Source organism: Acomys minous, assembly GCF_964271855.1.
Source record: "Acomys minous genome assembly, chromosome: 11".
NCBI lineage: Eukaryota > Metazoa > Chordata > Mammalia > Rodentia > Muridae > Acomys > Acomys minous.
Genome location: NC_140492.1, coordinates 116,461,315 through 116,487,960, shown reverse-complemented (window position 1 = coordinate 116,487,960; position 26,646 = coordinate 116,461,315). Strand labels below are relative to the sequence as shown.

Below are 26,646 nucleotides of genomic sequence, written 5' to 3'. Positions count from 1 at the left end.
TGGTAAAGTCACCATTTTTCTTTTCTCCCTAAGTTCCATCCCAAGTGAGTGAACTTTAATTAAATGTCCTCAGAAATTCTCTCCTCCTCGCCCTGTTCAGCTTTATAGGACAAATAGTGCTTTTTCTTAAGCCAAGATAGAATAACAATGCTTCTGTTCTCACACGTCTGACTCCATCACGGGCTTCTGTGATCTCTTGCTTCTGCCGTCAAGATGTGGACTCTCCGTCCATTGGAGAGAAGTTCTCTGTAACAGGAACCTCAGCGTCTAAATAGTTTTGTGGATGCATGTATGATATATGCACATGTGTGTGTGTACGGGGAGCATGGGCCTATATGTATGGAAGACATAAAGGGCATTGAGTATCTTTCTCTCTCATTCTTTGCCTTGATCCTTTGAAGTAGGGTCTCACGCTGAGTCTGGGACTCAGTTCTCTGAGGTTGCAGTGTGTGGGACCATGGCTAACTCTGGTGGGCGTGGGGTGCTGGTGGCTAACCAGGATCTAAACTCCTGTCCTCATACTTGCTCAGCAATCACTCAACCACAGAGGCATCTCTCTAACCCCCAAATAGGCTTTTAAAATTTTATTTATGTAGTTTTTAAATGTAGGGGTGTTCTGCCTTTATGTATACTTCAATGCCAGAAAAGGGCATGGGATCCCTTTGTAGCTGATTGTGAGCCACCACGTGGGTGCTGGGAATTGAACTCAGGTCCTCTGGAAGAGCAGCCAGTGCTCTTAACTGCTGAACCATCTCACCAGCCTTAAGATTATGGCAAAAGTTTAGTAGACCATATTTTTTTTTGAGTGTTAAATCTCAGAATCTTATAACAAAACTAGAAAAAGTTATAGACATCAAAAATTGAATGATTAGGAAGTCCCAGTTATGACTGTTCCAGTTTTTTTTTCAGGGGTTTATAAATTTCCTGCCAGGCTGGAATTAGGATGTTAATTCAAAACATCAAAATTTCTCTTATCCCCCATCCGTCATCTTTGAAATTTATGTTATTTATTAAAGTGTGGCTATTTATCACATTCCTTCTCCCCTCTTTCTTATTGCTGGACCCCCCCAGCTGTCTAAATGTCCCTACAAGGTTGTCACTGGCCTAGTTATTATCATATGGATGACCCTGTTGTGTGTGCATTTTTTAAAATTGGATGTGGTGCTATTGAAGATTTCTGAATGCTTTTAAAAAAACTTTTAAAACAAACTATTGCTGTTGAAAAAAGATAATTATAAGCCTTTAAGTGATAGAGTGGATTGCAACCATTGAAAATAGGTTTTAAACATTTTTTTGAGTCTTCCCACATGAAGTACTCATCATGGAAAGTGCTTTAATTTATGAACAGTAGTTTTATGTCAACTTGATACAAGCAAGAGTCATTTTGAAAGAGGGAACCTCAATTGAGAAAATGCGCCCCACAGACTAGTCTGTGGTCAAACCTGTGGTGTAATTTTCTTGATTGATCGTTAATGTGGGTAATGTCCAGATCACTGTGGGTCGTGCTATCCCTGGGCTGGTTGTCCTGGGTGGCTATAAAAAGCAGACTGGGCAAGCTATAAGGAGCAAGCCAGTAAGCAACACTCTTCCATGGCCTCTGCATCAGTTCCTGCCTTGAGCTTCCTTGGTGATGTGCCATGATGTGGAAGTGTAAGCAGGAATAACCCCTTTCCTCTCCAACTTTGCTTCTGGCCGTGGTGTTTTATCACTGCAGTAGAAACCCTAAATAAAGCAGTAAGTAATGTGAATTCTTAAAACATCTAGTGTTCTCCCTTTACCACATCCCCTCTAGTTATTCCTTACAGAACTAGAACCCTCACTGTCTTATAGTCTAATTGGGGCATTCGTAAGGTTCAGCCTTGGGTGATTATATGTGAGTATGCCAAGAGTGAGAGATGCCTTTCTCTGAATTTTCTCTCAGGATTATTTTACAGTTGGAAAGGGTGAGCACAAACCGAAAGAGTACATCACGCTGTCCATCGGCCTCCTTGAAGGTGGGACACTCTAGGATCCTAAGGATGACTCTATCTACCTCTATGGTACTTAGGCTGCAAGGCATTTGCAAAGTGACAATGTCTGGACTGATATTTTTATTTTTTTCTTGGATGCAAAGAGATGTGGAGTTGTGAACGAAATGTGTGATTATCATTTGGATTCCTTCCGGTTGTCTTCGGACAGCTTGGATGCAGTAGCAGAATCTACTGGGGAGATGCATAAGGCCACATTGTGAAAAACGTTCTTTTTGTAAAAATCTCTTGTTCTCGTTTGTTATAGTGAAGTTCATCTAAATACGGAGAGAGAAGCTGGTTATGCAGTATCAACAGGATGATAGAACACCCAAAATCTCATTAATTTCTCCATCTTACATACAGTTTGCATTTGAGTATTTGTTTTTTTTTTTTTTCTGAAAATATATTAGTGTGCATTTGACCTTCTTGGAAAATTGTTAAGGTTCTTAGGTATCTCTCTTATTAAGTTTTGAAATGATTGTAGAAGCTACTGGTGGCTAAAATTCTTTAAATAGCTAAATAGGTCCTTTAAAATGATGTTGCATTTCATGTACATAAAGTTCACGCTATTTTTCAAAGAATTCCACAGATTGAACTCTCATAGGTGACGATTTTGCTCTTTAGGCAATGAATCGCTCCCTGGCTAACGTGATTCTTGGAGGCTACGGCACAACTTCAACAGCCGGCGGAAAGCCCATGGAAATTTCTGGCACACACACAGAAATCAACCTTGACAACGCAGTTGAGATGATACGGGAAGCTAACAGCATTGTTATTACTCCAGGTAAAAAAAAAAAAAGTAAAATCTATAAAACACCAAAACAATGTACAATTGCTGTCATAATTGATTACATTTGAGTAAAAGGAAAAAGGTAAATGGAAACCTCTTCATTCAGAGTTTCTATTAGTTCGTTGAGAATTTCATACAGGTTTTGATCATATCAAGCCCTTCTCAGATCCACTTCCCTTCTGTACTCACCCACGTGTGTGTGTTGTGTGTGTGTGTGTGTGTGTGTGTGTGTGTGTGTGTGTGTGTGTTAACTCATCAAGACCAATTTGTGCCACCTAAACACTGGTGGGTGTGCAGTCTTCCCCTAGAGCATTTTCCAGGGGTCCCCTCCCCAACAGCTGACTGTTGCCTTAACTCCATTGTTAGGAGTGGGATTTCGTGCTGGCCTCCTGTCTCCTTGTTAGGGCTCGCATTGGCTTTGAGCGTTGCTATTGACAACCACTGTGTCCTCGCATGTGCATCTGCCCTGCTGTGCCCAGGAGACAATGTTTCTTGTAGTCATCTATCCTTTCTGATTCTCACTGACACTTTACTGCTCCTTCAGGGATGAATCCCTGAGCCCCAGGAGGCGTGGCTGCAGGACACAGCGCCCCATTTGACCGAGAGCTCTTCTGTCTCTTCTCTGTACCTTGAACAGTTGTGAGTCACTGTGTCAGTCACAGTGCAAGCAGAAGGTTCCCGGATGAGGGCTGAGAGCATCATTACTCCACGAGACTCTTGAGGAGGAGTCAGTTTAATGCTTTGTCCACTTAGCAGCATAACCGTAGTAGGTTTCCCCTGGGGCCTGCGACTTTCCTAGCCATGGGGTTCTCCTTATTTTTGGAAACATGATGGGAACAGTAGTGGTCCCTGGGTGAGGGCTCACTGGGCGAGGCCACCGAGAGCTCTCAGTTTAGGTTACTATTGTACAATAACATAAATGTCCTGTCAATTGATGCAGTGCGATCTGCTGCCAAGTGAGGACTACGGTTTGCTGTGGGTTTAATGACAATGTCTAGATTGTTGTTAGGGGTTATACTGTCTTAATAAATGGCTTCTGAGCAGGTTAGACAGCGTGATGTAGCAGAAAGAGCTCATCTTGTAGCCATGGCTGAGCAGTAATTTAAGTGATGGACTGAAAAGAACTTGTCACCCAGCATGTCACTTTTGCTCTTACTTTTCGCCTCTGACAGCCTGTGTGATGCAGACCAAGTCATGGACTGTCTCTTGGTCTCATAATGCATATGACTTAGTTCAGTTTTTCGTGATTGCCACAGAATGTCAGATTAAGATTTTAACTCTGTCATGCCATTATAGGAGTTTTCCATGAAGGAAGACTGCTGACTTGACAGGTGGGCAGTTTACTGGTTGAGCACGTCGTAGGATAAAAATAACAAATGTTAGGTGAATTTGATGTTTCAGTATGAACCTCAGTGCAAGGCAGTGTTATGCTTTAAGACATTTGAATGGAGGATTTTGGTTGTTACAGGGCTGAGATGACTGTTGCTAGTCAGTGTGTAGAAATACACTGTAATGTAGGGGACACACCTGCTTAGTGAACTGTCCTAGCCAAAAGACATCTGTAAAAAGTCTAGTAAAAAGCTACATAGCCTGGTGGTGGTGCACACCTTTAGTCCCAGCACTTGAGGAGGCAGAAACAGGTGGATATCTGTGAGGACAGCCTGTCTATGGAGTGACCCAGTAGTAAGGGGTACACAGAGAAGCCCTGTCTCCAAAGAGAGAGAGAGAGAGAGAGAGAGAGAGAGAGAGAGAGAGAGAGAGAGAGAGAGAGAGAGATATGCTACATTTGTGTGTAAAGGTATGCAGATACAGAGCAGATGGTCTCTTTCCTTCAAACATTGTTTATCCCGGCTTAGAAGTCAGATAGGGAGATAAATAAGGCCAAGTGTGCTATGACAGTGGCTCACCTGAACTGTGTAGATGCTTTTTCCTTCATGAGGAACCCAAGAAGGGTTGACAGGAAGTTAGCACTTGTTTTGAGCCTTAGAGGATGGGTGGAGTTGTGGGTGGCAGAAGGCAGAGGTGACGGCCGGAGCCAGGAGTTGGCATTTGGAAAAAAAGGGCCAGAAAAGAATGAACAGACGTGAGTCACTGTACAGGTAATGTGGACATATTCTTAGAGTTCTCGAAGAGGTGACTTACATCCTTGGCTGTACTTAGGCACACTTCAAGTAGAAAGGACCATTTTTTAATTTATCTGACTATGGGAGTAGAGTCAGAGGAGAGTCTTCCTCTGAAGACACGAGGTTTGGAGCATGACCACCATGCTGTGCTAGAGCTCAGACCACAGGTCGAGCCAGCAGGGCTCAGCACGGAGGATGAAGGCCTGGGGCAAAGCAAACTAAGAGTTATGGAGAACCACGGGACAAACTGAATGCTCCGAGGAAGATTCGGCTGTTTAAGGAGAACAGAAGAAGAAAAGCTATTCAGAATATTGCAGGAAGAATAGTGGCAAAGCCAGGAGCGATCCTACAATGGTGACCTTGTAGAGGTGATGTGTGTCACCAAAGACACATACCCAGAATTTAAAAACACGTGAGAGCGGGCATAGACTAGTGTGTGTATGGAGCGTGGCAAGAACATGCTATAGATGAGATTTAGTGGGACGTTGAGGAGGGGGCCATTAGATTTTGAGTTTCAAAGTCAAGGTAATATTTTTATTTTAAAAGTCCAGATTATAAATATGCCTTCATTTGGTCCGGTTAACTGCCTAAGCTGACGTAGAAATGTTTTAATCAAGAGGGTGGTTGTGTTCCGTACGATTTCAAAAATAAAAGCACTTTCTTTTGTTTTTACTGTCCCCTCACAGGATATGGTCTGTGTGCAGCCAAAGCTCAGTACCCCATTGCTGACTTGGTGAAGATGCTCACCGAGCAAGGCAAAAGAGTCAGGTAGGTGCATTGTGTGCAAGTGTCTGGGTGCGAAGAGAAGGGAACAGGTGAGTCCCTAAGAAGGTGCCCGCTCCTCAAAGTGACGCTTAGACAAGACAAGTGATCCCAGGGGAAGAGATGGAGCTCTCAGAAACCCTCTAATCTTCTCTCTGCCTAGTTTGTACTGCTTCTGTCTCATAGACTTCTTTGAGAAAGAGGAATTTTATTGTTATTATTGTTCTAAATCCCAGGATATTTATGAATGGTAATAGCCAGAAAGCGTGTTTCTCTGTGCTTTGATTTGGGTCAAGGTTGTGCCAAGAGTGTGAATTGCACTAGGCTGGGTTCTTTTTGTTTGGGGCCTCCAACCAGGTGGGGCTTTTTTTTTTTTTTTTTGAAAAGAGAGCCTGTAGGCTGCTCACAGCGGACCTCACTTTGAAGCTCTGAGAATGGGAAGGAGAGCTGGGAGGCTCTTCTGAAGTCACACACTTCTGAACCAGCGCTGCTGCTCTTCCTGCTGCTTGCCTTTTGAGCACTGCATGCCCTTGGGAGGGTGTTGCCCAGAGGAGTGAGGGACTATGCGCGCCTAGATCATCTCCTACTGGTCTAATGGAGCATGGAAACAGGGCTTTTGGTTGAAGGACTCAGCTGTAGCAGTGCCCAGCTAATGTTCCTCTCTAAGGCCCCGTTAAGGGACATTGTTTCTTTGTATCTACAAAAGACAGTGAGCACCTGAGGTCTTCACTCAGAGGAGCACTGCTGTTCATTTTCGGGGCTCACTAGCAGTTGCACTGACTTGGTGCCAGACATATGAGACATAAGAACTCTGTCTCGAAAAACCATACCAAACCAAACCAAACCAAACCAAACCAAACCAAACCAAACCAAACTAAACCAAACCAAACCAAAAACAAAACAAAGAAGAGATTTGCAAGACAGTTCATTGGATGAAGTTGGTTCATTAGGATGCTAATGTCTGCTCACCAGACTGTTAATGTCTGTTAGTGATAATTCCTTTTAAGTGTCATCCTTACATTTTTGTCTTGGGGCAAATGATAAGAAAATAAACCCGACAGTGGACCTAGAACTTGTCTGAATATCTGTGCCAAACTAGAGGTAGAATCAGTCTTGCTCTTTGAATGTCCCAGTCCATTTAAGATTATAAAAGAGGCATAGATAATGAGGTCAGAGGTTACGTACATGGGCTCAGCAGCATCTGAATCTTATTTCTTCCCATCCTTCCTCTATCACTCCTGCCCCATCCATTCCTAAAAGCTATAGTTTGTGCTTTTATATACATAAAGAGTCGAGATGCTGTTTTATGGTGGGAGGGACCAGCATTGTTCTCATAGGGAGGATTTTTATATTTGGTGATGATCTTAAATAAATTGAAGATGAGAAAAAGTCACTGATTTTAGTTTTTCATCAACGGAAAAAAAAAAGAAGAAGAAAGAAAGACTCGTTTTTGGTTACTTACTTTTATTTCCATGCCAGTTATCAAGCTGTTCTTTCTTTTTAGCCATTGTTTGCCATTTAAAAGCACTTGCGAGCCTACAGGTAAAAAGGATGTGTTGAGGAGCCTCGAATGATTTTTCTAAAAAGGAAATTACTTTCTTTGTTCAATCCCCACTCGAAAAAGTCTTAATATATTAGCAATGCCTCCCATCACTATGCGAATGCTGAGGGGGTGAGTGGCAATCATAACCAAGCAGACAGAGCGTGAGAGATGCCTTTTACGTGTTGGGTATCCTCACGAAGGGGCAGAGCTTACTTTGGCAATACCTCTCTTGTTACTCACAGACAAGCCTAGGCTAACAAGACCGCTTAGAAGATCAGCCCCGAGGTAGGAGAGTGGGTGTGGAGGTGGGACTTATCATCGGAAGGCCAAGGAGGTAGCTCAGTAGGCAAAGTGTTTGCTGCACAAACATGAGAATCCAAGTGTGTAAAAAGGTGGGCATGGTTGGGTGTGCCTGACAGCTCAGCGCTGAGGAGATAGAGACTGGGCAGGCAGCTTAGCCTAAGTGGCATGCCCCATTACAACGGGGCAGGCAGTTTCTTGACTGCACACACACACACACACACACACACACACACACACACATACACACACACACACTCACATACTAATCATGATTGTTGGCACCTTGAAAGAAGTCAGAGCCTGAAAGGCAGTGTATATGAGAGATGAAAAGGTAATCAAGCAACTGAACTTTTAGTTTCTGATCTGATTAAAATGAGAATTTTATTCATGGTGCTATAGCTGAACTACTGCTGTATGGAATGGTTTCTGCATAGAAAGAGTAATTATTTAAGGCTTATGAGAGATTTATTTATATATTCGCAAGGGGATTCTCAGCCATAAGTTTTATTTAATTGAAGGAATTTTTGTGAACATAACAGGAACCTCCTCATAAAAATACCTCATGGTTTTGCATGACTGTTGAAAACACTGGTTAAATACAAATTATCAAATGTAATTTACAATGTAGAATCAGAATAAAATTATTGCTCAGTCTGATTTCTCTACTTGTGAATTATAAAAGATACTAGTTTGTGTTCACCTGCCTTTTGTATTAAAGATGAAGTTACATATGATGCATTATACCTTTTACTGTTATGTGCTGACTTTTCAGCATGGGCCTTGTGACAAGGCACTTTGAATTTGCAGTTGAGTGAACTGGAAGGGAACTGTTCTTTGAAACATGATTACAGTGCTCTGTCAGACTCATCCAGCTTAGTTTCTGTGTGGATTTTCTTTAAAGGGAATCAGGTAAACTTTTGATTTTGCTTAATGTGTGTGTCATCATCTTTTTATGAGAGAAATAAAAATTTTATTGACAAAGTATACACACACACACACATACATATATGCTGTAGCTTTTTTTCCTTTCATAAAGAGGCACATGTCTGTTTGAGTGAGAGGTGGCTGCAGCAGTTACCTCGTGTTTTAATGAAATAAATCTGTATTTACAGTTTGTGGTGATTCAGTCCTTTCATCACTCCCTGCAGCTCCCACGGTGTGCATTGAGTGCAGCTGCTGGGCCTCTGGTTTTAGTAGGTCTCTGTGCCTCAGGACCCCGACATGCCTAGCATCCAGATGTGGTGACATATTCACACACATCCCCTGTGGAAGCGTGCCAATGTGGACATACGATTGTCATCAATTAGTTACGCGCAAGTGGTGCCGAAAGGAATTGCATCTGTCATACAGCCTGTCTGGCTTCATGGCCCACGATTGATTTAGAGACACTACTGTTTTCCTCTGCTCTGGCCACAGTCATAACATGTTCACCAGGCTTGAGATTATAACGAAGCACTTGACATTTCATGACAAGAACTCATTTTGGGTCTCCAGTGTCATGAACATTTAGTACTTAGGGTATCACTTGAGTCTCATTTGTTCCGTCAGCTTATGAAACTCATGATGGTTTTTGAACGTTTTGAAGAGCACAGATATTTCTTTCCTCTTCACTTCTCAAACTTTGGGTTGATTATGTGTTAGCCTTTTCAATGTAAGACAGGAATAACATTTTCTAATGAGTAAATCTTAGAAAGTTGGTTTTTTTCCTCATTTGTAATTAATAACTACTTGATTTTCTTTTTCTAAAGTGTTACCACTTGCATTATTGCAGAAGTCCTTTTGAATTTGTGGAAACACTTTTCAACTTCTTCAATTGACTAATTGATGCTATATGTTACTTTTAGATTTAATTAAATTTAATTCTTTTGTATGTGTTTTGCCTGCATGTATATTTAATACTGTATGCACATCTAGTGCCTGTGAAGGTCAGAAGAGGAAATCAGCTATCCTTGAAATGCAGTTACAGATGGTTGGGAATCAAACCCTGGTCCTCTGGAAGAGCAGCAACTGCTCTTAACTGCTAAGATTTCTCTCCATCTTTTTTTTCCATTTTAACATTTATGTTAATATTCAGCTGTATATATTAACAGCTTATCACTAGCTTTTTATTTGCTAGGTATTGATAATGCAAAGCTGTAAAGCTCAGTTCCCAGTCTCATAGTTATGAAGGAAAAAAGATCTGTAAATAAATGAGTGAATTTCATTTACTATGTCATAGTAAGGTGAGTAGAGCCAGGAGTATAAAGCAGGATACTACTGCTCAGAGAACATTTTCAGTAATATGTACTAATAATATGAAGTGTTTTCAGGCTTATGATAAGTGTGTGTGTGTGTGTGTGTGTGTGTGTGTGTGTGTGTGTGTGTGTGTATACTACTTAATTTGCAGCTTAATAGTGTTTTATAGTCTTGCATAGTATGGTTATAGGTTTAAGTATATGTTATTTTTCTAAGAAATCAGTTCCTCAACACATTTAAAGATGAAATATGTTGCATCTCTAACTAGATTCAAATAGGCAGAGTTCTGCTTTTTATGATGTGCTGTGTTGAGGGTACAGAAGGAACCATCACATGCAGATTTATGATGTTATAGAAGTGCAGGCTTCTAAAGGGAACGGCACATCAGCCAGGTGAGCGACTGAGCATTATCTGGCAGTTTCATGATATTTCTTTTGTGTTCTTTTCTTAAGGACACGACTGTTCATATTAATTGTCCATCACTGAACAAATGATTATGTAGTTATTTACATAGAACATACATGGAACAAATAATTGCCCCAGGTACTAGTCTGTGTCCTGGGGACAGACCAGTAAATAAGACATCTGATTTCTTATGTTAGTTACTGATCTGTTGCTGTGAAGAAACACCGTGGGGGATTGTTTCAGAGGGTTAGCTCAGGTTAGCCCATGATCATAACGGCAGCAAGCAGACAGGCATGGCAGTAGAGCAGTAGCTTAGAGCCTTGTGTACTGATCCATAGGCATTAGGCTGAGAGGGAGGGAGGGAGGGAGGGAGAGAGGGAGGGAGGGAGGGAGGGAAGGAGAGACAGACAGAGAGAGACACAGAGAGAGACAGAGACAGAGAGACAGAGACAGAGGAGGACAAATGGGGACAGAGGGGAGAGAGAGACAGACAGAGACACACACACAGAGAAAGAGATGGGGACAGAGAGAGACAGAGAGGGAGGAAGGGAGAAAGGGGAGAGAGAGAGAGAGAGACAGACAGAGAGACAGAAAGGGAGAGATTGAGGGGCCTGGTATGGGCTTTTGAAAGCATCAAAGACCACCCTCAGTGACACACCTCCTCCAAGAAGGCCACACCTACTCCAGAAAGGCCACACCTCCTAACCTTCCCACACAGTTCCCCTAACAGGGGACTAAGCATATGGGGCCCATTCTCTTTTTTTTTTCTATTTTTTCCCCTCCTTTATTAATTTATTCTTGTTACATCTCAATGGTTATCCCATCCCTTGTATCCTCCCATTCTTCCCTCCCTCCCAATTTCCCCTTATTCCCCTCCCCTATGACTGTTCCTGAGGGGGATTAACTCCTCCTCTATGTGCTCATAGGGTATCAAGTCTCTTCTTGGTAACCTGCTGTCCTTCCTCTGAGTGCCACCAGGTCTCCCCGTCCAGGGGACATGGTCAAAGGTGAGGCACCAGAGTATGTGAGAAAGTAATATCCCACTCTCCACTCTACTGTGGAGAGTGTTCTGTTGGGGCCCATTCTCATTAAAACCACCACAGTGCTGCAGGGCTTCTATTCATTTGAGAGGTTAGGGAGTAGGATTCCAGAATTCAGTTCTGAATCGGGGGTTGGGGGTACATTTTTAACCAGCAAATGCAGATGCTGACTGAAAGAGGAAGAAGAGTGGTGCCATAGGTTACTGGGCGAGTTCTAGTTACAGCTGGTAATGATAAATTACTAGTGTTTCCGCTACCTCACACTTGGCTTGCCTGCCTGAAAAACACAGTAGGAGCAGGGTGGGGAGGATGTTATTTATGTAGTTGTGCAAACCAGTAAACCTTTGATGGCAGAGAGGAGAAGCCGAGCAAGCCTGTGCAATCCCCCAGAGCAAAGGTATCAGTGAAGAGTCTGAAAGAAGCAGCTTTTCCCCCAGGTTGTTTGGTGTTTTACTGTCCTCCATCCTCTCCAGGACAGTGTAGCAAAGACTGTGCTAACAGTGGAATGTCAGGTACCTTGTGATGTCTTCTCTAGGGCTCACTCCTTAGAACGGTCACACCACCCGACTCCACCCCAAGGAATGCCAGCATTTTAAGGAAGATGATGTTGGTGTTTCTGACCATCAGGGTGATTTTTAACTTCTATCTCAATATTAGTTGTAGTAAATTCTTCCATGAGATTCATGCGGACAGAACAGTGTAAATACAAGTCCTCTTCTTATTCCATCTTCAGATTCTTCTGTATCTTGGCTGTGATTTTCATTTTATGGTTCTCCTTAGCTATTGCATTCCAAGAACATTCAACAGGATTATTATCCAGGCAAATAGATGAAATTATGTATAATTTTAACTAAATCTCTACAACATGCCAGAATATAATAGTGTAGAACATTAGTCAGAAACATAAGTTTAGTTTCCACTCTGATGTCATCATTCACCGTCTTGTTAATTATTCTGGAAACAGAAAGAGCATCAGTAATCATGAGGTTTCTACTCTGGGTTAGATAAGTGGGCTCAGTTTGGTTACAGAAATGCTGTATCACATGTGTTGTTGGTGTGAGAAGGACAGAGTTGCTGCAGAGGATGTCTGCAGCACTATTGTGTTGACATTCAAATTGGACCATTGCGCCTAATCCACCCGGGAGACCCGGTGCCTCTTTGAGCAGGCTAATGTTGTGTGCTGCCTAGGCCAGATGCCACCCATGGCTGTAGGCTGCCGTGCATTTCTACAGTCACATCCGCAGAACAAGGCCCGTTATTGTTCGTTAGCAGAGCTGTGCCGCAGAGACACTTTCATAAGCTCTTTGACTTGCATAACATGTTCTCCCCCCTCCTGAGCACCAGATTTCAGAACCAAGTAGCAGTTCGGCCCCTAATTGTCTTCAAACAAAGAAAAGAAGGTGCAAAGCATAGTCCAGATGCTGGGAAGCCACAGGAAATTGAGTGAAGCGTTTCTTTTCATCTGGAACTGTATGAGTGACTTTGTCTGAACTTGTAATAACACCCAGCCTCTTGGAAAGGCACTATCTGTGTTTAGCTTAAGGAACCTTGCCGGAGAGAGTGATTGAGTTTTATGGACAGCAGCTGCCTCCTCATGAAGATTACTATCTCCCGATTTCCACGATTCTCTTCCGATGAAAAGACTAGATCTACCAAAGATGATTTGGGTGACATTTACTATGCTGACCTCATATTTTAGAAGTGTGTGTGTGTGTGTGTGTGTGTGTGTGTGTGTGTGTGTGAGAGAGAGAGAGAGAGAGAGAGAGAGACAGACAGACAGACAGACAGACAGACAGACAGACAGACAAGGTTTCTCTGTGTAGCCTTGGCTGTCCTGGACTCACTTTGTAGAACAGGCTGGCCTCGAACTCACAGAGATCCATCTGCCTCTGCTTCCCAGAGTGCTGGGATTACAGGTGTGTGCCGCTGCGCCTGGCTGAGGTTTCTATTTCAAAACGATTTACTAAAATTATTACTAGAAAATCCCTTTTCTTATATTTTTAAGGGACTTATGACTGTCAGTCAAAATTTCCGACAAGTATTTGATAGACCAAAAGACCGTCTCTTTTTAGTCTGCAATATTTTCCACGGAAGAACTGTATAGCCAAAATAGAAAACTCTAGTAACAGATTCTTCCATTTCTTCCAGGGACCCTCCTCTGAATAGATTATTGTCATTTGCAAATATAGAATATATAGGTCCTCAGAGGACCATTTATCGTGTTTTCACTGAGTAGGGTTCCTAACACATTTGGTGACAGAACACCACATACAAGCAACTGATGTGACGCTAAATAATTGTTTCCTCTCCTAGGCTGGCTTTAAGGTCGTAGGAGGATCTTTAACATCTACTTTTACTGCTAAGGTGTGATACTCCTCTAATTTGGATTTAGAGTCTCTGTTAGAAGGGGGCTTTTAAGTCTAGCCCTGTCCTGGTGAGATCCCTAATGGGTGGCAGGGGCAGCTCACAGTGCCTTTCACTAGACATTGTTTTCCTGATGGATGCCCTAACGCCTGAATGGCCAGTCTGTGATCTTGTTCATAACAGGTTGATGCCCTTGTTTCTCTAGATTGACATACACTCCGTAAAATCCTATAATGACAACCAGTCCCTGGGAGAGGCCTGCTAGGAAGAGGGTGCGTTGGCCAGACAGAGGAGGAACCCCCCCCCCCACACACACACACAAACTGTGTGACACCAGTTACAAATCACAGAGAGGAGGTAGATCAAGGCCAACTGGGAAGATTAGGAGGGAAACTGTTGTGCTCAGTCTGCAGCCGAAGAGACAAAAGAGATAGGTGTGTGGAACTCGGTCTTTAATGGGTCCAAGCCCGTGAGCAACTTCTGTGTGAGAAGTTCTGTTTTGTGAGTTCAGAGAAAGCAGGTCGGAATCTAAGGTGCGACTGCAGTAGAGCTCACTTATGTAGGAATGAACCTGGGTGAGCCTCAGGGAGGAGGAGGCGGAAATCTTAAAGGATGTCAGTGTCAAGCAGGGCTAAGCTTTGTTTCTTGAATGCGACAGTTAGTCCAGTCCTGTCTTCCAAATGGATGCTGAGGCAGCATAAAATTATGAGTATTCATGCCAACAGTTTCTTAAAAAAATAATATTTTTCTTCTCTCATATCCATCCTGACTATAGTTTTGCCCCCCTCCACCTCTTCCAGGCCCTCTCTACCACCTCCACTTTCCCCAAGATCCTCTTCTCTTCCATTTCCGTTCAGAAAAGAACAGGGCTCGCGGGATGTAAACCCAACATGACATTTCAATTTAGTGTAAACCAAGGCACCGCCCCCGTCATATCAACACTGGATGAGGCAACTCAGTAGGAGGAAAAGGGTCCCAGCAACTGGCAAAAGAGTCAGACTCCCCTAATATCCCCCTACTGTTAGGAGTCATGACAACTGTTTTAATAATTTAGAAATAATTATGGTTTTTAAAATAGAAGTAGATTTCCAGCAAATGAATCCTCTTTTTACTTTTCTCTTTGCCTTTTTCTAATTTACCAGTCCCCAAAATACTTAAGAAAAATTTGAGGTGGTGGATTTGGGAAGGCAGAATTCCAAGATACTGTCAATACTGCATTGCCTCCATTATATAGTCTGTTTTAAAAATGAAAATCACCGTTAAGTAAGGGAAGTTAACCCTTTAAATATATGAAATATGGAAATAATTTTGCACACAGACAAAAAAAACCCTTCAAACCAAGTAGTTGAAGGTTATAGAATATGCTTTTAAAATATGTCTAGGGAGCCTTTCAGCTTTTGAAAATTCGGAGTCTAAAGACTGGAGAAAATACTAGAAGCTTTAGGGAGGGGCCCCACTGTGCTTAGTTTGTCTAATTGTTGAATTAGTATGTTCAATTCAATAAACCATTCCTCATGATTCATAGCCGACCTAGATAGACATCTCCATAAAGACCAAAGGAAAAATAGGGTTCATTTGGACATTTGTGGTAGGACCCATGTGGGGGAATGTTTTATAATCTTTAATAGTCCCACATGCCCAAGAACAACGGCTACAGCGAGCCCTGGTTGGGACACACTGTCTTTAAAGTCTGTGATCATGGGAACCCATGTCGTTGTGTCTCCTTTAAAACATAGGGCGTTTAAAATCTAATGTGAGGCTGCAAAAAGCTGCAAGACAGAGCTTATGCCATCGTGGATTATAAAAGGAGCTTTTAAAATAACGGTCCTTTTGAATTGCTCTCTTCCCAGATTTTGTCCAGCCACTTGATATTCATGAGTAATTCCATGTACATTCTTACTTGTTGTTATTCTTCCGTGGTTAATTAAAAAGGCCCAGCAGATTGGGTTGTTTCATTAGAGTACATTGCTCCATTTTTCTCCCCAAAGGGCTTGAGTATATTTTTAATTGGTAACTGAGGGCTAAGCTTCTTTGTTATATAAGTTTCCATCAAAGACTATAATTTTCGTAGTTGAAAGACAAAAATGAGAAAAGTGCAGCGGTTACTCTGACTGGGGAGATGATGTTTATGTGCCCGTCAAGTAAAGCAATAATACTGCTTTGCGTACTGGTATCTGTTGACTTTTGCCATTTGACTCCATCAACACAAACATGCGCCTGAATATCAGTTATGAATACATTCCCAGTGAGTCTGCTGTTCATAATGATTGACTTTTAGTCTGTATTGACTGCTTCATTTCTCTAGTTTTTCTTTTGTTTTCTTTTCTTTTCTATCACTGCCAAGTACAAAGAACTAACTGTGTTTGGGGGACTATATCAGTATTGTTGTCATTCTGTTTTTTTGTTTCTTTGTTTTTTGTTTTTTTTTTGGTTTTTTTTTGAGACAAGGGTTCTGTGAAGGCCTTGGCTGTGCTGGTCTTGCTTTGTAGACCAGGCTGGCCTCAAACTCACAGAGATCCACCTGCCTCTGCCTCCTGAGTGCTGGGATCACCATGTGTGTATCACTGTGTCCGGCTTGTATCAGTATTTGGTATATACTGTATTCGCATTTCAAAGTAAAAATTAAAAAAGCAACCTAGAGTGTTGCCAAAAAGAAATCCCAATATTTGCTGTAAGGTAAAAATATGTGTTGGTTTGAAATACATGAAATTAGGAAATATACACTGACTTCATGAGTGCAATGAGCATTATATTGCCAAGGCATGTCTGAACAGAATACTCTAATGGCCTTGCTCAGTTACTGTCTTAGCCCGTGTTCTGTTGCTGTGAAGAGTCACCCTGACCACAGCAAATCTTAAGAAAGAAAACATTTACATGGGGCTTGCTTACAGTTTCAGAAGTTTTAAATGTCCATTTTCTTTTCATTAAAAAAATTTAAAAACACATACATTTATATTACTACACATATATATAATAAACTGCCTCCAACAAGAAGAACACAACACAATCAGGAATTATATAAATGGCTACATTCTTAGTGTTTTGGCTATTTGAATTTGGCAGCCTTGAAGAAGACATCTTTCCTATCTTGGCGCATCTAAAATTCTGACTGCAAATCAATCTCCATCACATCTCCTCATCATCAACTTAAAACATCTATCTTAGACTTAAAAGCATCTTAACCTCTAAACAACTAAGCTTCATTGTAAAACCAAGCTACCTGGTCTTCAACTCCATCAGAGACGTGAGAAGGAATAAACTTGATTACCTGAGCATAGTGGCAACTCAGGCAGCTATGGTGCTGAAGTAGTAAAGGGTTGTACGTCCAGTTCCCTAGGCAGCAGGAAGAGGGAGGGAGGGAGGAAGGGAAGGAGAAAGAGAGAGAGAGAGAGAGAGAGAGAGAGAGAGAGAGAGAGAGACAGACAGACAGACAGACAGACAGACAGACAGAGAGACAGACAGACAGACAGACAGACAGGCAGGCAGGCAGACAGACAGACAGGCAGACAGACAGACAGACAGACACAGACAGATAGACAGACAGACAGACAGACAGACACAGACAGATAGACAGACAGACAGACATTGGCCCTGGCTTGGGCTTTTGAAATCTACTCCCACTGACACACTACCTCTAACAAGGCCACACCTTCTAGTCCCTCTGTCACTCCCTGATGACTAAGCCTTCAAATGTGTGAGCCTACGGAGGCTGTTCTTACTCAAACCACCCCAGGCATGAAGGCCTTCACTTGCTTGGTGCTGGTGTAAAGCACTTTGGAGGAAGAGTGCTATGTTAACTCCGTTACCTAAATCCCACAATCCTCCACCTAGGCCTTTCAGTTTTCTCATCCACGCGAAGAAACCAGGGTGTAGAAGTCATCTGTCCAAACGCTGGTGCAAATGAGAATGCCTCACTGCTACTGGGATCCTAAATTTGTTCTTTAGAACGAAACTTAGGGGTCTATCAACCAGTGTGTCTTCTTGGGATGTGCTGTCTAAAATTCTTCTTTTAACCGAAGGCCTGGAGGAGAATGCAGGGACTGTCTGGCCTGACTAGTAAGGCTCAGGCTCCTGTGCGCGAGGCAGGATTACAGCAATGGTGCAGGAAGAGGAGGGAGCCTGGATGGTCTCGCTCTGACTCCATGTGAGCAGCTATTTTCCTTTTGTAGGATCCTGTTGTGGTCGGAGATCACTGACTCAGCTTTTAAAATATGTGCATAATAAAGGGTTGTCTCCATGGTCTGAAGGGAAGAAGGAAAAGGCTGGTAGTTTTTCTGCGTTCGAATCTGGATGTCCTTCATGTGATGATGGCTCATTGATGAGCTTTGGCCAGTCAGTTCGTGGAAATCGCCGGCCATAGCCAACCTGCGTCTAATACAATTAATTTTAATACGTACTTTGGAGATTAGCCAGCCACACGGGCCAGGATCGCTATTAAGCTTATGCGGGCTCGTCAGCATGCACTTATATACTTCTACAAATTTGAGTGCACTCTGTTATTTCTCTCAAAGCATTGGCATTCTCTCTCTCGTTTTTAAAATAATCTTACATGTAGCACGTTCCAAGCGTAGAGCCCCAAAGCTTAGGGTAATAAATTATTATGCAAACAGATATATAAAATGATTCCCCCTTTGGGATAGTCGTAACATGATGGTTAGCTTGGTGATTATTTACCCTTCACAACTAGCCAAACAGAAACATTGTCTTTATGCAGTCTGTAGCTAATCAAGATGTGAGAACAAGAGCTAATATATTCCGAGAGGCTCAGTGTTTCTTTTTTTTTTTTTTTAAACTTGATCCAAGACGTTGCTGTTAAAGCATAAATATAGTAGACAGAGAAATTCAAGGATGACAAAGGCATTATTAAAAACAAAAAGTAAATTAAAATTAGATAAGAATTTGGAACGAAAGAAAAATAAAGTGTATGTTGGGCTGTCAGCTAAAACAGAAACCCTAGTTCGTGGACTTTTAATATTACTATGGCGGACTAAACATTACATTCACTCCCCACAACCATGTCCCAATCCTAAAAGCCTTAGATGCCATCTTACGACTATTCTGGGTTATATGTTTTGGTTCAAGGCAAACAGGTCCTGTGGGAGTATGTACACGTGAGTGCAGTGTGCACATAGGCCAGAAGAGAGAGCTGTGCCTCCAGTCCTTGGGAAGAGCAGCAAGTGCTGTTAAGGGCACCGCCATCTCTCTAGACCCCCTTCTTCCTTTTTGATTAAGTGAGATTACACGGCGGCTCTGGTAGTCACTTGGAAAGGATTTTAATCTGGTCAGATGTGTGGATGACGAGGGTTGCAGACAGGGGTGCTACTGCACATCTTTTGCTGTGAGAAGGGGTTCCTGTGAGATTTCTAAAAAACTGTAGGTTTGTGGTTGGGAAAAGAGTAAGGCCTTGTATTCTCAATGAATAAATTAAAACATTAGGGGAAGAGAATATATATATGTATGTATATATGTATATGTTTATATACATATATATATATAAATTTTCCCCACCAACATCCTGTCCCACCTAACTCCCCATACAACTTCATGTTCTTTATTCTCTTCAAACAACAACAGCAGCAGCAGCAGCAGCAGCAACACTACTAAAGGACCTCGTGAACTTTGGTTTGTTGGCCAACTACCGCTAAGCATGAGGCCTGCCCTGGAATGTGGTTGATATACTCAAAGTCATCCCATTAAAGGAACCTGACTTCCTCTCTCCGAGCAGCTGTCAATTGCACAAGCTTCCCTGAGAGGCCTGGGATTCTTTTTTTTTTTTTCCTGCCTTGAACACACACAGCTCTTGTGCGTGCTGTACTGGGCTCTGAGTTCTGTATGTGTGCCTGTCCTGTGTGCCTGGAAGATGGCCGTTTCTTTGAAGTCATCCCCTACCTCTGGCTCTTAACAGTTGTTCTTTCCCACGTGTATCTCTGAGACCTGAGGTGAGCGCTGTGATACAGACATTCCATTTAGGGCTGAGTACTCCAGAGTCACTGTGTGCTGTTGAGCTGTGGGTCCCTGTATTAATTTCTACTGCAAGAAGAAGCTTGTGCAATGCGGGTTGATGTATATTCTTAGGTCTTAAGGGTGATTCATTGCTGGTTTAAACGTTCTGATTAGCAGCGTCTGTGTGTAAAAGGAGCACTGTCTCTACATGGGTAGCCTTCGCACCGAAGGCTGGTTGTGCTGGAGTTCTCGACTCTGAGCTGGGGAGGGGGCTTGCGCTCCCTTCTCATGTCCTCTCTCCTGCCTTTCTCTCCTCTCTCAATTGTGTTAAAGCTGAGGTTGGATGAATACCTACTAAGAGACTCTACATATGGCATTTCTTCTCTGAATTCATCCATTTTTCACTTTTTCAGAACTCTTTCCTATGTACCCGGGGAGGGGGGGGGGTGCCTGGTGTTGAAAGGCGAATACAGTGGCCAAGAACTAGGATTAATGTACAAAGGAAAGTGTGTCTGGCTGAAAGAAGCACTTGGTGCTCCATCCAGTCTCTTTGCTCTAAGTACAGAACTCTGTGCGTTATGTATTCTGTCTGTTAATTGCGCCAGTGTCACTTTTCTTTTGTGATGTTTAATATCAGTCTCTGAGAAACTCTGGATCTTCAACACCACGTGTATAGTATTTTCTTTTTTCTCCACCTTTTGCCATAGAGGCTAAAGTTGACTAGGAAGGCAACATTTGCTGGGATAATGTTAACTCTTAAATCGGAAACAATTCCAGACTGACATACTGTGTTAAGGGGTTAGGACTTACCAGAAAGTATAATGAGAGAATATAATACCTTTCAATTCAAGGGGGGATATATTATTTATTCATATTGTTGAAAGTTCATGGTACTAAAGACAGGTGTGGAAGAGTAAGGTTCCAAAGTTACAGTGTTATTTTTACGAAGGAAGTTATAGTTTGCAAGCCCTAGGTCACTGGGTTTTCCAAATTCAGCATTTGTAGAATGTCCATATATCTCGCCGAGTTCCACTCCTGCTTGCAGAGATCAGATAGAACTAGGAGAAAGCAGAGGTGCCAAGAACAGGGCGTGCAGATCTGGAGCAGACGCTGGAACCTCTGTACACTCGGCCTATCAAATAAGGCCAGCTGCTCATTTGTTTCCTGTCCAGGTTTGGAATCCACCCAGTTGCAGGCCGAATGCCTGGTCAGCTCAACGTCCTCCTGGCTGAGGCAGGAGTGCCCTATGATGTTGTGCTAGAAATGGATGAGATCAACAGTGATTTCCCAGGTAGGTGGTGGAGCCGGCGCACTTTAAACACCGTTTAAATATTGTGCACGAGGTGGTACTACGCTTAGAGTATTGTTGTGTGACTGGTGAAGACTGACAAGTTTGATGAAGAGCGATGTGAACACAGTAGGTATGTGGCCACGACTAAGTAAGTGAAGGATATTATCCGGTGAGCCATAGCAGATGTGTCAGAGGCACAGTTAGGTTGTATTCTTCTGTGAGGCGTGAGGGCTGCTGGGAGTCTGGGGCCACGGTGCATAGGTGAGTCCGAAACCTGCGCAGATCTGGCCTTGACTCCAGTCTCCACTCTCAGCAGCTTGTAGCCTTGAGCTACGTACCTGCCTGTTTTTCCCCACTGTGCCAAGTTAAGATCGGTCCAGTAGCTCGTGTGTGCTTTCTCTCCGTCTCTTGCCTTCCCTCTCCCACTTTGTTTATAAGTACCAGGGCTTCATAAGATAAGGTGCTGTCCTCTGTAGCTGTCATTGTGTAGATGTGGAACAACACTTGGCCCAAGATCATGTTTGTTAAAGTTAGAATCATTCCCTCTGGCAAGTATCCACTGTAAACTTAAAAAAAAAAAAAACCCCAACCAAAAAACCCACATTGTTTATTAGGGGTGAAAAGCAACAATGAAATTGTGTGTATGTCTAGATGCACGTGGCATTTTTGGCAGCATCCTTAGGTAATTTGAATTATAGTTCTTAAAGAGGGAATTTAGGCCATTTTAATTTTACGCTCCTTTTTAAATTTAACCGTTGTTAAATAATGTGTAAAACCAGCCAGTTCCAGGAATTATGGACACAGCCTTAACATGGTACAGGCTTTTAGACTTAGGTTTTTGATATTAGATTGCATCTTAATTGGGCATTTTAAACGTTGAAAATGGATTCAGATCTTATAAAAATCATGTGAATAGCAAGATGATTTGGGGACAATAAAAGAATTATAAAGCCGATCAGGCAGATCCACTGGGAGGGTAAGCGTCATAAAGCAGGCTTTAGCTAGGATGGTAAAGCTCTGTGCAGGTCCCCTGCTGGCTTCTAGCTCTGTGACATTTTAGTAGCACGTAACACAAGGTAGCCTCTTATAGGAATTTGGTGTTGTTATTGTTACTAAATCACTGTAATCTGCCTAAAAAGAAGTGTGAGTAACCCATTGTGTTTTATATTTTTCTGCCCCCCCCCTCTGTTTTCAAATATAGACACCGATTTGGTTCTTGTCATTGGAGCTAACGACACTGTCAATTCAGCAGCTCAAGAGGATCCCAACTCTATCATTGCAGGCATGCCAGTCCTTGAGGTCTGGAAGTCCAAACAGGTACGCATTTAGACTTACCATTCCTTCTCATGGTCAAAGGTCACTGGAAGTACATACACAGAGAAGAACTTTCTCTGGTCACTTAATGAGAGTTGGTGATGCCTTTCAAGGGGCTTCAGGGGCCTCAGGAGTGTTAGCCTAGCTTAGGGTCAGGCCCAGCTTCCTTCTGGTCCCTCCTGGCCACCAAAGAACCCGAGTGGACATGGCGCTGCGAGTAGAACCAGATGAAATTATGTGGCTAGATTAGCAAAATCTGTATGCACAGCTGGAAAAAAGGGCTGTAAGCAATTAGAACGTGTCTGGCCAGATTCCAGGTTGAGTCCCGTGAAGCAGATGGCTTCCCTCTGGGACAGTGAGTCAGTATCATCGCCTTCATAGGCCAGGACGAGTGCATTTTTTCCCAATTTATTTCTTTTATGGGATATTTGTATGTTGTTATGGACTGTCTAAAATACATGTAAATACATGAGTTTAAAATGTACTGTTTGAGATGAGTTGAGTAGATACAAAATGTCCTTGCTCGTGTATATGCGGCTGCTATCTTACTTGTAGTCAGTATTTGAAAGTCTTCAGAGTTGCATTATTGTACTAATGTCATATAACGCATGGACTTTTAACTTTTTAGGAACTAACGACATTTTCAGGATAACAAAACTTGTAACAAATGTCAGTAGGCATGTCTATGTCAAGCCAGTGTTTCTTGGCCAACCAACCTCTGTCATTGTCCTTGGTTGATTCATTGTTAGTTTTTAGCTCCATCCTTGAGAGAAGCTACTTTGTTCTTGACATGCCTTTGTCCTACAACTTTCTGATTTAGTTTACTCTGAATCATACCATCCCCCCCCCGCAATCCCCTGCTCAGTTATATTTATGTCAGAATTGGCAAGTGGGAATGTAGGCACAAAGTTTGTTTTCTTTAGCTTATTCATAGAAAAGAGGATGAGCTCACAGCATTATTTTTTTGATTAGAAAATGTTACTCACAGACTTTGTAGAGACGAGTGCAAGGAATAAAAAAAAGTCACTGAAATGTTATTACTTAAAGATAGACTGTTAACATGAGCTTTACTCTAATAAGAGTATGACTAAAAATAAGCATTAATATAATGCAAACACACATTTGAAAATACCCCGTGTGTATTTTAACATCTCAGCCTTGGTACGGGCCTTGTTCCCACTTGGGGAAGAAATCCTGTGTCTTCTTGCTCAGAGAAGCTCTATGGGCATTGCCCTCAGTACTCCACAAGCTGGAAAGACATGGCTCTAGTCATCCTAAATACGTGACAAACATCAGAGGAGATAGACACATTTTACCTGACTAATACCCACATGTATTGAGATATCACCTGTATGCTATAACTATGCATTTATGGTTTCATATATCATATAAATAAATAAAAGTAAGAAAGCGATGCACAAGTTAAAACAGCGACAAAACCAGGGAAAGGCCATGCTGTGTGCCTAACAGGTCCTGTTGCATATAACTTTTCCTATCTTTGGTTCTTAGGTCATTGTCATGAAGAGGTCCCTGGGTGTTGGCTATGCTGCTGTGGACAATCCAATCTTCTATAAACCTAACACAGCCATGCTTCTGGGTGATGCCAAGAAGACATGTGACGCTCTGCAGGCCAAAGTTCGGGAGTCCTATCAGAAGTGAACGCCGGAGATCCAGCTGGTGCCTTAAGTTGCAGGAACAGAGAAATAAGACATTGGGAGATGAGCAGAGCTCCCAAGGCCTGAACAAAGCCTAGAAAACAACAGAGATCTTTAAGATCAGCAACCCTTGAGCCTCAAAAAACATTGGAAGTTTTTGTCTACCTATTTATACTTACCGTTGCCAACAAGCAAAAGTATTTTGTAAGCACTGGAAGAACATTCTTATTTTAGATACAACCCTATTGGATTTTAAAAGTCCCTTTCAGTAGCTAGACATGAGTTCACAAATTGAATGTTCAGGGTTTCAGGATGTTCTTCGGTCTGAAAAGTATTACACAGTGTGATCATCATAGGCACCTGCATTTAGTTTTTTTTTTTTTTCCTTCACCAAATGTGACTAATGCAAAGCTTTTATCAGCTCCTACCTGTCCTCCTGCGTTTTAGCCATAGTCCGGATTGATTGAGCCAAATCTGTTTCAGGTTAGCAGGCTTTACTTTTAGATTCTAGATTTCAGAGATATATTTTCTCACTTCTATTTTAATATGTAAAAGGACTAGATTGCCTTTCAGAGATGCCAGAAGCAATCTTCTTGATACGTTCAGTAAAACGTAACTTAAAAGTAATTAGTTGTATTTTTTTGAAAGCCCCATTGCCATTTGGAGGTCTCTTTAATTTCAACCAATTAAGTGCTCTTGAGTGGACTGTAGCGAGTGCTGTATTAACTGCTCTCAGAGGGAATGCAACCATTTGAGTAATAAATGAGTACATCATGTTTTCAAAGCGACGTAGACTTGTTTTGGAAGACAAAGACCTAAACTCATTAACATTGAAGGAAGAACTACTACTTTGTAATAGGTAGAATTAATCTCTCTTCATTGTTTAGAAGACTGAATTGTTTTTCAAAACTATAGTGATTTTTGAAGTCAAATGTAATTTGATGATACTCAAAAGTGGTATCAGTACTTTAGCCACATCTGTAAGGACCAGTAAAAAAAAAATCCTTTGTAGAAGTCTAGATTTTCTTTGTGACTTTATCTTTATTTCAAAAGCTCACAAGTAGAGAGCAGTGTGGTACATTATAAGGATTCTGTGTCTCTGTTCACTCAGGTACCAAGTCACTTAAAACAGTTATTTTGTATTTCCCTACAAGGCCTGGGGATATGGCTTAATTAGTTGAGCGCTTGCCTTGTGTGCATGGGGTCCTGAGTTCAATCCCCAGTACTGAAATCAAAACAAGCAGAAAAATCCACTCAAACAAAGCTATCTCTAAATCTCAGGACTACCGGTGAAAACGTTGCTCCTCTTCACTAAGTTTTTTAACGAACAAGTTCTGTTTTGCTGTACCTGAGACAAAGGATGGAGAAGAAGGAAGGAAGGGATAGGAAGGGGGGCAGGGGGAGGGGCAGGGGGAGGGGGAGGGGGAGGGGGAGGGGGCGGACAATATTAGACCTGCAGAGATTCCTTTTAAATGTCTAAGAAATAAATGCAGTTCACTAATGGATCTGAGCTCACAAGTAACTTCAGGGTTGGAGTTTATCCAGCTCTAGGTGTTTCTAGAAAAGTAGTGAGTTAATTTTCGAAAAGTAGTTCCAAAGTCCAGTTTAAATTTGAAAGGAACCGAGTGGTATTTTGCTTCTTTTCCCACATGCCATTCGATGGTATCTAGAGGCAGCTTTGGTCATCAGAACTGGTAGAAGATCGGGTGGATGACCGTGCTGTAATCACAGGACCAGTCCCCCTGCTGGGTAGTACACAGTAGGCTCTCCTCCCCAAATGTCAATAGTGTCAAGATGGAACAACCTTGGCCTTCTCTAATCTGATGTTTTTCTTGGTGGTTTTAATACTAATTATAATATCTAAAGCATAGCAGTTTTGGTTTATGGCACATAGTATTTATATGAGGAGGAGAAAAAAAAAAGGTATTTGCCAAATTGAAGGCTGAGGCTTTTTTGTATTTGCAAAGCTGGGGCAAATGAGAAACTGCAGCTCAGCAGTGAGCACTTGGTTTTCATCCACATCTATCAATGGTTAGTGGTAGACCTCTGTTTTCCTCGAGGGGAATTATTAGAGGCAGAAGAAAAGACTTTGCGACTGTACATAACTTAAGGTTTCTTTAGAGACCCACGGCGCACACACCTGGAGCTGTCTCTGTGTTATTACTGGCTATTGGTTTCCAGGAGGGAGGGCTGAGTCACCGGGGTGACTCACACTAGGGCTGGTGTTCTTCGGGCAAAGCCCCTATAGTTGTGGGAAAGGAAAAGGGAGGCATAGTTGCAGGAGCCAACACGAAGGCAGTGTCTGGCATTCATTATAAAGACAAGCCTGGGACCCTAAGACTGGCCTCTGTTGCTGTGATGGCTTTTAGGAGCCTTCCAATGACAGAACAAGTGACGGCAAATCAGTAGCAGTCTGAATGCTCATGCCTGTGACAGCAGCAATGAGGAGACTGTGCAGCAGGATTACAAGTTCCAGGATATATAGTAAATAGTCTCAAAAAGTGATAAAAGCACTCGCGTGCGCGCGCGTGCGCGCACACACACACACACACACACACACACACACAGACACACACACAGACACACACACACACATGCACACACGCACGCACGCACACACACACACACACACAGAGACACACACAGACACACACACACACACACACACAGACACACACACACACACACACAGAGACACACACAGACACACACACACAGACACACAGACACACAGACACACACACACACACACACACAGACACACACACACACAGAGACACACACAGACACACACACACACACCCCTGCCAATCCTTAGCCATACAGTTCATGGTCCAGTTGGCTAACAGAAGATAGTTAAAAGATTCAT

The 26,646-nt window shown here is 42.4% G+C and overlaps 1 protein-coding gene across 3 annotated transcripts in view; it reads left to right on the top strand.

The window, feature by feature from the left end:
* NNT (nicotinamide nucleotide transhydrogenase) overlaps positions 1 to 24,796 on the top strand; it is a 97,187-nt gene extending 72,391 nt beyond the window's left edge. For all 3 annotated transcript variants that reach the window (XM_084801395.1, XM_084801393.1, XM_084801394.1), the window contains exons 18-22: positions 2,634 to 2,793; positions 5,609 to 5,690; positions 20,690 to 20,808; positions 22,010 to 22,125; positions 23,632 to 24,796. In XM_084801395.1, coding sequence (XP_084657521.1) covers positions 2,634 to 2,793; positions 5,609 to 5,690; positions 20,690 to 20,808; positions 22,010 to 22,125; positions 23,632 to 23,781 — 627 coding nt within the window. In that variant the 3' untranslated portion in view covers positions 23,782 to 24,796. The remainder of the gene's footprint in view (positions 1 to 2,633; positions 2,794 to 5,608; positions 5,691 to 20,689; positions 20,809 to 22,009; positions 22,126 to 23,631) is intronic.
* The last annotated feature ends 1,850 nt before the right edge of the window (positions 24,797 to 26,646 follow it).